The 10,951-nt window shown below is 36.3% G+C and overlaps 1 protein-coding gene across 3 annotated transcripts; it reads left to right on the top strand.

Annotated features, from left to right (window-relative positions):
• Positions 1-1,054: 1,054 nt before the first annotated feature.
• slc29a4a (solute carrier family 29 member 4a) lies at positions 1,055-10,734 on the top strand. Of its 3 annotated transcripts, none has more exons than XM_043228555.1 (11): positions 1,055-1,270; positions 3,131-3,355; positions 4,006-4,137; positions 4,910-5,023; positions 5,962-6,090; positions 6,224-6,298; positions 6,405-6,670; positions 8,406-8,529; positions 9,406-9,593; positions 9,681-9,921; positions 10,077-10,734. In XM_043228555.1, exons 2-11 carry the CDS (start codon positions 3,193-3,195, stop codon positions 10,208-10,210), a joined length of 1,566 nt encoding a protein of 521 aa, XP_043084490.1. In that variant the 5' UTR covers positions 1,055-1,270; positions 3,131-3,192; the 3' UTR covers positions 10,211-10,734. The 3 variants fall into 3 exon arrangements, with proteins under 3 accessions (XP_043084490.1, XP_043084498.1, XP_043084506.1); XM_043228563.1 differs by having other exon boundaries at positions 6,405-6,661; XM_043228571.1 differs by lacking the exon at positions 1,055-1,270 and having other exon boundaries at positions 3,172-3,309.
• Positions 10,735-10,951: the final 217 nt, after the last annotated feature.

Here is a 10,951-nt window from a genome sequence, read left to right on the forward strand (position 1 = left end):
AGCAATCTATCATATGCTCCTTCCTCATTGAGAGTCGCTATTTAGCTTTGATCTTGCCAGAGAATGCTGCCTAATGCAAAATCAAGTTCAAGGCTGAATGCTGCCCAGTCATGTATTGAGCACAATGCACTGACTATATAAAAGATGTCAAGTTTTAATAATGACAAAATGAACCTTCGACAAATGTTTGCACTGGATTCCACTTGTTCCCATCTGTAGCCAGTGTATTATTTTTTCCACAAGGTATTAATTGCGACCAATGTAATAGTTTAAATAATGATGCTTTGAGTTAATAGACTCTCAAATAAGACCACACACCACAATGGCAATCATTTTTTTTACGGATGTTTTTTTATTAACAGTAATATTGTGATACATTATTACAGTTTAAAATAAGAGTTATCTATTTGAACATAGCTTATTATAAATATAATATATTCCTGTCACGCATAGCTGAATTTACAGCATCGCCACCCCAGTCTTCAGTGTCACATGATCCTTCAGAAATCATTCTAATATGCCGCTCAACAAACATTTATTATTATTGTCAGTGTTGAATGCTTAATATTTGGTAGAAACTGTGATATTTTCAGGTTTCTGTGATGAAACAAAAGTTAAAAAAACGCAACCTGTGAAGAGATATTAGTAACAATGTAAAAGCCAGTAGGCTTGTTATTTTGTTATATTTTTATATAACATTGTTATATTTGTATTCATTTATTTTTATTATATATATTTTTTCCTAATAAATTATTTAAATAAATAAATAAATAATAAATAATTAATGTATTTTAATAAATATATATATATATATATATATATATATATATATATATATATATATATATATATATATATATATATATATATATAGTCAGGAAAAATGAAAGCTGAATTCCGTAGCTGACCAATCAGAATTTACCATATATATTTGTTTTGGGTTTTTCTAAGATATTGTACTTGCGACACTGTAATCATTGATTAGGCTTACACTTATTATCCATCGCATTATGGAAACAAGTGCTGTTTCCTTTAAAGCGATAATGAAAGCGGGTTGCCTTGGCAGACAGCTGGAGGCTTCAGAGTGGGAGGAAGGGAGAGAGAATGACAGCGGCTCTGAGCCTCTTCACCTTGTGCAGGAGGATATTTACACCGGAGAACCCAAACAACACCACGCCAACGATGAACAGGCTTTATATCTAAAGGAGGGTCGCGGTTACGCGGAGTAACATGCGAACAAGCGAGGAAAGACGCATTTAATTGTCCGGGGGTAAGATTTAACCTGTTGTCTTTCGGACACGACTGTATCGCTTTTGTCTCTTTAAAATGATGCGCGCGCGCTGCTAGATGAATAATGGAAATATATGCTAGCTGTAACAAGTCCCGTGAGAGCAACAAAGCAGCCTACGGTTAGCGGATAACATTATGAAAGCTTTTTTTTTCGCAGGGACGGCGTTTTGAAAAGAGCAAAGTGATTAAATAGGCGCGTTGACATGTATACAGCTGCTTTTTGGCTTACAGCTAATTAAACATAGCCTATATGTAGGATATTTATCTAAGCGCATGATTCATTATTTTTTTGCCTACGAAAGTTTTCGTAGGAAATAAAGAATTTTCCTAAAGACTTATTCCGTCTTATTAGACTTTTTTCACCATCATTTGCCACACAAGTTCAGTTTTAACATGTCTCACACACACACAGCTGCACTATATATCATCATCCTAATCATCTCTTCCTGTTGTTGTTCCTTTTTACATCCTACATCTGCGTTCATCAGCCCATTCTTCTTTATGACTGGCTTTATGACCACCTTTATACATGTTGTTCTGTTTCGCAATATATTTACTCTCTTTCTAGTGCATATTATATATGCAATGACTAGTAAAATGAGTGACACATCTTGACAGTTCATGGTTCAGCAGGTGTGCTTTTTATTTTCACGTCTCAGCATTGTTTACATACAGTATCTTAGTTAAACAGCATCAGCCGCTATGATAACAAAGGCCACATGACAGCGTTGTGAATATGGTTTTGTACAGTATTGCTTTGCGTTCGGTTACAAACGAAGCACTATTCCGTTCGGTTGTAATCATCACCATGCAACATATTCGGATGAGGCACAAAATGTGCCCAACAACTCTCTAGTCAGTGACGTAACACCGATATCAAAGATTGCTTTTCTTTTGAACCAGTTGTGCATTGCCAGCCCCAGCCTCTTCAAAGGACGCATTGGCAGATTTCCAAGATGAGGAATATTCCAAAAGCATGTGGCATCTCTGCTAAGGCTCTTCTTGCTGGAAGCGCTTGATGTGCATTAAGGATATAGATTTATTTGTGATCGTCTGATTATTCTTTCCTGATTTAGATCACACAGGGACTGAATATATCCCTTGACAATACATTATTAATGATGCACATATATGCCGTATGTAAAAAAGGACATTACTTTGCACAAAGGCATAGAGCATATAGCCAAAAGTAAAATGTCACATGGCACGGCTGATTTAACAGAAAGTGACTTGAGGCTGCTCTTCTCATGCTTTTATTACATTTCGCTGTTCAGTCACCAGAGCCAATTTGACATCACAGGCCCCTTTCATCTCAGTGAACTAGAATAATATTAAAAACTCAAATTTGCCATGCTTATAGTGAGTGTATTGAATTTTATCAACATCAGAGATAGCTACAAATGAAAACATAAAATAGACATATCTTAAGATATAGCTACATTTACAGAATTATGAATATATTTTAATATTATAAAATGCTATAAAAATTATTTTGGTAACACTTAATATACACTTACGCTGTCTTGGTTTCAATACTATTATAATAACAATAGACTATGCATATTTAAATGCAGCAATCATTATAATTTAGTTGCTCTTATTTCTATCAATATTGAAAACAGTTTTGCTCCCTAATATTATTCCTAATATATTTAGACTGGTAGTGTATTAAATGTTTGTGTGATGACAACGCTTAAAAATGAAACATCTTAACTATAGTTTAAAGTTTGATGTCGATTAAAACTATAATCAAGATATTTTGAATGTAATGTCTTTCGTCTAATTTTTTTGCTCGCGCACTACCTGTGAACCACTGTTCATAATTTTCATCCTCTTGCAGATCACATTTCTGACACTGCTAAAGAAGGCCTTTTCACATATTCCAAGCCCAAAAGAGGGACTATGGGCTCAAAAGGAGTCGAGAGACGTAAACAGGCCACCCCTGGCCAGACCCCCGAGGGCAATGTGGTGATGAGCTTCAGCTTCGAGAGCTATCAGCTGGAGGAAGAGGACTGTCAGGTGAAAGACATCTCAGATAAAGGAGTCCTGGCCCTTTCCGAACCCGGTGGGTCTCTGCTGAGTATATGGTGTGCCTCATTGTAACCACAAAATGTAATTTGAGTCACTATTTCATATGTATTGTGCTCTTACAGAGTGTAATAATACAGATTGGCCTTGGTTTAAAAGGTTACAATGCTTGGCATGTACTAGCTATGTGTAATCATGTTAGCTGGAGAGTCTGCTGTCCCCTCATGTTGCCTGGTTACAAAGGTCACGCTTATTAAATCAGTGGAGCACGAGAACATACTCATTGATCGTTAGGGTTTGATCTTTAGATATATATAAGCCGGCTAAGCATGCAGATATAGTCTACCTTTGAACAAATATACGTTTTACATTTTTAGTTACGATTTCATATCTTCCATCTCTTAAAATTAAATGTAGTGTTAAAGGACTAATCATTAGGAAGCCAGCAAGAGCCACAGAAGTGCTTCCATCAATCGGTTTGTTATTTAGAAAGAGGGAGAGAGAGCAAAATGTCAAATGTCTCATACATATGCATAAATATACTTCAAAGAGACAGCTCACAGGCTGAAAGACAAATATTTAAAACTCACGTATTTTGAAATGTCTTTCAAATAAAACACAGACAGGATTCTTGTTTATAACTCTCTCTTGTTGTTGCATACAAATGCGTGTGATTTCTGTACGTAGCATTTGAAGAACCTGTTCCAGATGACCGTTACCATGGGATCTATTTTGCCATGCTCCTGGCTGGAGTGGGCTTCCTGCTGCCTTACAATAGCTTCATCACAGATGTTGACTACCTGCATCATAAATTTGAAGGTACTCTATTATATTTATGGATCTACGTTTCTGGTAGCATTGACATGAAACAAATTATGGTTGAAATATCTGTTAAAGATTAAAACAAAAATGGTATACTTGTGTTTTCATGGTGTTTGCCAGTTTACTATGATACTATAATATATATATATATATATATATATATATATAATGAATAATATATAATATTTTCAAATATTTTTCAATTTGATAACAGATTTGTATTTTAATGTATTTTTAAAATGTAGATATCATTTTGGGAAATTGGAGTGTTTGTATGTATATGTACATACGATCAACATCAGAATAATAACTATATATATATATATATATATATATATATATATATATATATATATATATATATATATATATATATATTTGGTGATTTTGGAGCATTTTCTGCTTCTATCTGCAGACAAGCTTTATGGAGATGCTGATTTCCTTTTCCAGCGGGTCTTTAGCACCTTCCAAGGTTTTTGCTGACCATGATATTGCTTGATTGGCCAGCCAACATGCCTGACCTGAACCCTGTATGGGATCTATGGCACAATTTACATTTAGTCATTTTGCAGACGCTTTTATCCAAATATCAATTTTTAAAGCAAACCTAAACTTGTGATGATCATGTACTTTTATTGTATAAAGATAATCGGTTTTGACATTTGTGTTTGTTTGAGAAATGTCAAAAAATCTATTTGATTGAGCATAAGGTTTCTGTATGTAAAAAATGCATTGAGGTCATTCCCTCTTTGTCTTCCGTGTCTTTCAGGAACATCCATTGTGTTTGACATGGGTTTAACATATATACTTGTGGCCCTAGTGGCTGTGATTCTAAACAATGTCCTGGTGGAGATGCTGAGCCTGCACACCAGGATCACTGTGGGTGAGTGTGTTTATTTAGAGCAGACAGATAGTAAAGCACAAAGGGATGGGGGAGGAGGCCCTGATTGACCTGACAGAGCTGGCCCGAGGGGAGAGGGAGGAGGGGCGACCGTCCAGTCTGACAGCTGCATCACTCAGCTCAACCTGAGGAACAACACTCACCAAATACTGCTGAATACACACGGAGAGGATGGCTTACATGTAACCCAACAGCAGATAAACACAGGAAAATTACAACAATAATGGGATATTGGTTCAAATAATGGGATATTGGTTCCAAACACACTGTTTTGAAAATATAATTAAAGAAATAATAAAGAATTACAAATTAAGAAAATATCATTTCAGTCTTTGCCTAAAAACATCACGTTCAATTAAGTTTTCATTTCTTTCTAATTATTTGTGAAACAAATTTAATTGAAATCCTACACCGGTTCTGCAGGCTTTTCTTAGTGCATGGATTATTTATTACGGCTGGAATATTCTACGGTGTTTTGCGCAACTTATCTCCTTATTTGATAAGTCAACGCTAGTTACCAGAAGTCAGTGTGTAGATTGAGTTGACAGTTTCCATCCAGTCGTCGCAGATCAAACATTTCATATTTGCAGCTGATGTTAGAACACACCTGCAGCAGAGCTTCAGTCACAGGTTTCTTAGGAAGCTGAATTAGGAACCCTGCGGTGACATTAAACATTGTTTTCATTTGTCATGTGTCTCCTACAAACAATGTCTGCATGAGTTTGTTGTGATCGGAATGACTGGTAATCCTCAGTCATTTAGTGTGTTATACCCCGTTTTTATTTGTTCTTAATTAGTCTGTAAATGCATGATGCCCAGTGTTTTAAAAAAATCTGTTTAGTTGTGCAGTGTATTCCAGCCTTTAGTTTAGTTTAGTGCTATCTCAGATTTGTTTTTACACCCAAGTTCTTCTCCTGTAGGATACCTCTTTGCACTTGGACCTCTGCTTTTTGTCACCATTTTTGATTTGTGGCTGGAGAGGTTCACCACGAAGCAGTCGTACGTCATCAATCTGATGTCTATGGGTACTGTGGCCTTTGGTTGCACAGGTATTCATCCATATTTTCTTTCCAAAGTCATCATTACTGCAGAAGCCTGTTGGGGGTGACCGTTCTTTTTTTCAGCCTCACATTGTGTTGTCAGCCATTCCAGTAACAGTTTTTCATCCTATTGCATTTCCAGTGCAGCAGTCCAGTTTCTATGGCTACATGGGGATGCTTCCCAAGCGCTACACACAGGGTGTGATGACCGGAGAGAGTAAGAGGCGTTTTGCTATCAGATGTGGTCATGAGAATCCATGGCGTTGGGGTAAAATGCAAAAACAAGATTCTCGTTCTTTGTTTTTTGAATTTTCCCTTTATAGGCACCGCAGGAGTGATCATTTCGCTCAGTCGTATCTTCACCAAACTACTGATCAAAAACGAGAGAAAAAACACCATCATCTTCTTCATCATTTCTATATGTATGGTGCTACTGTGTTTTGTCCTGCATGTCCTGGTGCGAAGGACACGCTTTGTCCAGTACTACACGAGTCTGGCACGACAGGGCCTGTCCCACGCCAAAGACCACTCACAAAACGGGACTCAGTACCAGGTCCACCATGATGTCATTACAGAAGAAGTAAGATTTGTAAGTTTTGCATGCCAAATGTGAGAAGGGCATACCATTATGAACCTTTTTAAGGCCTTTCGCAATTAGTGAGTTCATCGATTTTCTGAAGAAACAAATGTCATTTTCTTATTATTTAAAAAAAAACCCTGTTTAAATACCCTGTGTGTAAAATGTTTTCAGCAGAAGAAAGTATTTAATGATTTCCTATGCATACAGTTATATAACAATTTCTTATATAATTGTATTATATAGAGTATTTTATATTTTTTATATTGTTATTAGATTAGTTATTAAACATTACTGTCATTCTTGTTAATAATGCAACTTGCAAATATAAAATATATAATCCATGATTAAATATAAAAGTCTGGACCAAGAGTAAAACAATGAAATACTTGGAAAATATCCAAAATAGCTTGCTTGCTATGACCAAACTAACAACTATGACTTTTGCCTTAATAAACTCCTAATTTGCTGCTTATTAATAGTTAATAAGGTAGTTTTTAAGTTTAGGGATTGTGTTAGGGATATAGAATATGGCCATGCAGAAAATGCTTTTATATGTGCTTTATAAGCACTAATAAACAGCCAATATTTAAATAATAGGCATTCTAATAAGTAGTTAATATTGAGAATCGCTCCCTATACTAGTGTTACTGAGTTAAACTGTTTAGAATAGTAAATGTGCTGTTAGCCGTCTCGTACTTTTGCATTATATTGCCTAACCCAACACATGTAGTCAGTTTTTGCAGACAAAATTCCTCAAAAATGCTATGTAAATTAAGCGACGTTTTCCTCCCTGCTATATAGTGGTGACGAAATTCATTGGAAAGTCAAATCGTAAAGCTCTTTTTAGCTGTTTTAGTTACGCCTACTCAGCTGTGTTTTCTCTAAATTCTCCCATAACTCCATTTCATTTGTGCCGGTCAGTGCTCTGAGCGGCCCTGGGAAGGACACAGGGAGAGCGTGATTTAAGTGCTCACTCAGACACAGACAGTTTGGGTGGAGTAATATATGGAAGTACTTCAGATAAACCTCTTGTTTTTCCTGTGCCTGACAGACTAAGCACTCTGTTCCTCCTCTCAGGATTTCTTCATCTTCTTCCAGACTTTTCATAGGCCTGTCATGGATTAGCCACTATAGACGTTTACCCAATTTGTGACATCCCTAAAAATGCGACAAGGGTCCATTAGGGGTATTTAGAATCGGTTCACATTTTTAAATAATGTAATAAATCCAGTGCAGTTTGCTCTAATATTTCTACACTGCGGACTGGAATTGAATCTAGCAAAGACAAAATACCTCAGAATGAGATATTTTTGTATGGTTACTGTTCATTGTTGCCTTATGATACTCTGAAGGTGTGTTTCTCCCGAGCAGTTCCCCCGTCTGTGCTACTGTGAGACCCGAATGCTCTTGTTTTATTCTCAGCAAATTAAGGAGAGTGGTTTTACTAGCTCAGCCAGACACTTAATCAAGTAATGGCCCTCCTCAAGCAAGCCCTGCAAAAATGCTAGTTCATCAAGAAAAGCATTACAATATCTGAATGCACTGCACGCTCTTACAAAGTCGCAGTGACCTGCTTGGAAGGGTGACTGCTTCTGATGATTCTTGTTTTGTTTTTTTGTTTTTTTTTGTTACTTCAAAAAATGCAATGTTTTTGCCATATTAAACTGAAAAACATATATTGATCGTCACTCCACTGTTCTATGTAGATGTGTAATGTATTCACTACAAACTGTCTGTTTTCAAGGGTAATGGCGCGGTGGGCTCTTCCCCTGCTGAAGATGGCTGCACAGATTTTGCTGGAGGAAACACTTACGTAAGGTTTGATGTGCCCAAACCAAAGATTAAACAGTGCTGGCCGGGCATCAAAGGTGGGATCTCATTTATAATACTGTGTTTTCTATTTTAATCCTTGTTAACAAATAATTTATGATAATAATTTATAGCAGTTTATATGATTTGTCTAAAGATATCCATTATGAGATCTGCAAAATTATACATTAATAATATAATATATATTTTTAGATAATAATGTTACCATGCATTCCTAATAATGAAGTATTTGTATTAAAATGTTTAAGGTTTAAAATTGTATTATTATTATTATTATTATTAACTATATAATATACAAATATAAAATATAATACATCATGGTTTTTATTTATGTAATATAATAAATGTATTATACACAATTATATTAAAATGAAAATTGAACAATAAAATTTATTAAAGTAATTATTATTAAAATATAATAGGATAAATTGCATTCCTAATAATCAAGTGTTTGCATAAACATTCCCAAAATGTGTTTGAAAATATTATTATTAATTATACAAAATACACATAAAATATAATGCATAATGCATATTTTAAAAATAATTCAAATGCAATTATACAATATGTAAACATGAAAACAATATATGAAAATTAAAGAGGAAATCAGGCAATGAACTCCAGTCTGGCAATGAAATCATTACTCCAGTCTTCAAATATGATTCTAATATGATGATTCGCTGCATATTTCTCATTATTATCAGTGTCAAAAACAGTTGTTCTGCTTAATATGTTTGTAAATCCCACAATATTTATTTTTCTTTGGTGAATAAAAAAAAAACACATTCATGTGAAACTTTCTTTTTGTATGAAAGTCTTTAATTTTGTTTTTGATCCATCCTTCCTGAAGACAAGTATTAATTTCTTTAAAGCCATGTTATTGGTTTATCAAGCAGTGACCCCTTCTGTTGCAGACATGATCCTGCATCGATATGTGGTTGCCCGTGTGATCTGGACCTACATGCTGTCTATTGCCGTCACTTACTTCATCACGCTGTGTCTTTTTCCCGGGCTGGAGTCGGAGATCAGGAACGTCACGCTGGGGGAATGGCTGCCCATCCTGATCATGGCCATCTTCAACATATCCGACTTTGTGGGCAAAGTATGTTCGTTATCACGTATATGTCATCTTCTACATTGCCTGAAGTAATTTGAATTTGACCTAACTTTGTCTCTCCTTTGTGTTTAGATCGTGGCAGCCGTCCCGTATGAATGGAACGGGACTCGTCTTCTCTTCTGCTCGTGCGTGCGAGTGGTTTTCATCCCTCTGTTCATCATGTGTGTGTATCCGGCCCAGAAGCCCACCTTTAGCCATCCGGCATGGCCTTGCATCTTCTCTCTCCTCATGGGCATCACTAATGGCTATTTTGGCAGTGTTCCCATGATTCATGCCGCAGGCAAGGTGGCACCTGAGCAGAGGGAACTAGCAGGTAAATCTATTACTCCATTTAGATTCATAGAGCATAAATGCAGATGAACAGGTGCTTGTATGCAAGCCTAAACCTTCAGAAGGATGCATTTATAATCTCTTCTCTAGAGATGCAGTCATTAACTGAAGTTCGTGTGATTTTTTTTCCCCCCACAGGGAACATAATGACTGTGTCCTACATGTCTGGACTGATGCTGGGCTCTGTGGTGGCCTACGCTGCCTACAGTTTTACTGCTTCGGGCTCCAGCCTCCACTCAGAGACTGGCTATAACTTTACCCAGGGGTACTAGTACCCTAGTCCAAGCCAAAAAACCATGTCTGTTCCTGTCATCAATCTCATCAGGTGGCACCTTAGCCACTCTGTGTAGCAACTTCGCAGTTCCCATAAATCAGACCTCTGCTGCAGGCTTCTTTCAGCCCACCTGCAATATGTGCCTGTGAATGTACTCAAAAGGATGAAGAAACAAGCTTCGACACTGTAAAGAGTTATATGTGTGCTTAGTTGTGTTGCCTCTTCTTGTTCTCTAAGAGTGTTTTTTCATGTTGCCAAAAGTTCTTTGGTGCGTTCGTTATGATGCCAAACGTGATGAAGCTGGAGTAGATAAGTGTAAAACATGAGCGTTTATGAGTAGGTCTATATTCTAAAAGGACTGGTGAAATGTACTAAATGAGGGTCATTTGTGTCTAGATGCATGTAAAAGGGATTTGCCGAAAAGTAAACCTTAATCTTTTGAGTGCAATATGGATTCTGGACCTTTTTGCTAAAGCTAACTGAATGTAAACGTCTCTAAATAAAGGGTCTTTTGTAAAGGTTCCTGCCTTTTTCCTTTTTGCGTTTTCAATTAAGTTATCTTTTAGGGTGTGTGAAGACTATTAGGCCTATTTTAAAACTGTTGTATGCCTTCACAGGAACGGAAATCGGTTGGCGTCCTTGGTTGTGATATTAACAAACCTCATTGTATCTCGCAACACTAGACGTTTATTAAATTGTGAAAATGTTACGAGGAAAACATATTTCCACGCAATTTACA

This window comes from Puntigrus tetrazona, chromosome 3, assembly GCF_018831695.1.
Source record: "Puntigrus tetrazona isolate hp1 chromosome 3, ASM1883169v1, whole genome shotgun sequence".
Classification (NCBI taxonomy): domain Eukaryota; kingdom Metazoa; phylum Chordata; class Actinopteri; order Cypriniformes; family Cyprinidae; genus Puntigrus; species Puntigrus tetrazona.

Excerpts from the sequence above, each read along its gene's own strand:
- slc29a4a (XM_043228555.1), top strand. The coding sequence starts at position 3,193 with ATGGGCTCAAAAGGAGTCGAGAGACGTAAACAGGCCACCCCTGGCCAG. Across the intron at positions 3,356-4,005 it reads CCTGGCCCTTTCCGAACCCG|CATTTGAAGAACCTGTTCCA; the intron begins GTGGGTCTCTGC and ends TTCTGTACGTAG. Across the intron at positions 5,024-5,961 it reads GCACACCAGGATCACTGTGG|GATACCTCTTTGCACTTGGA; the intron begins GTGAGTGTGTTT and ends CTTCTCCTGTAG.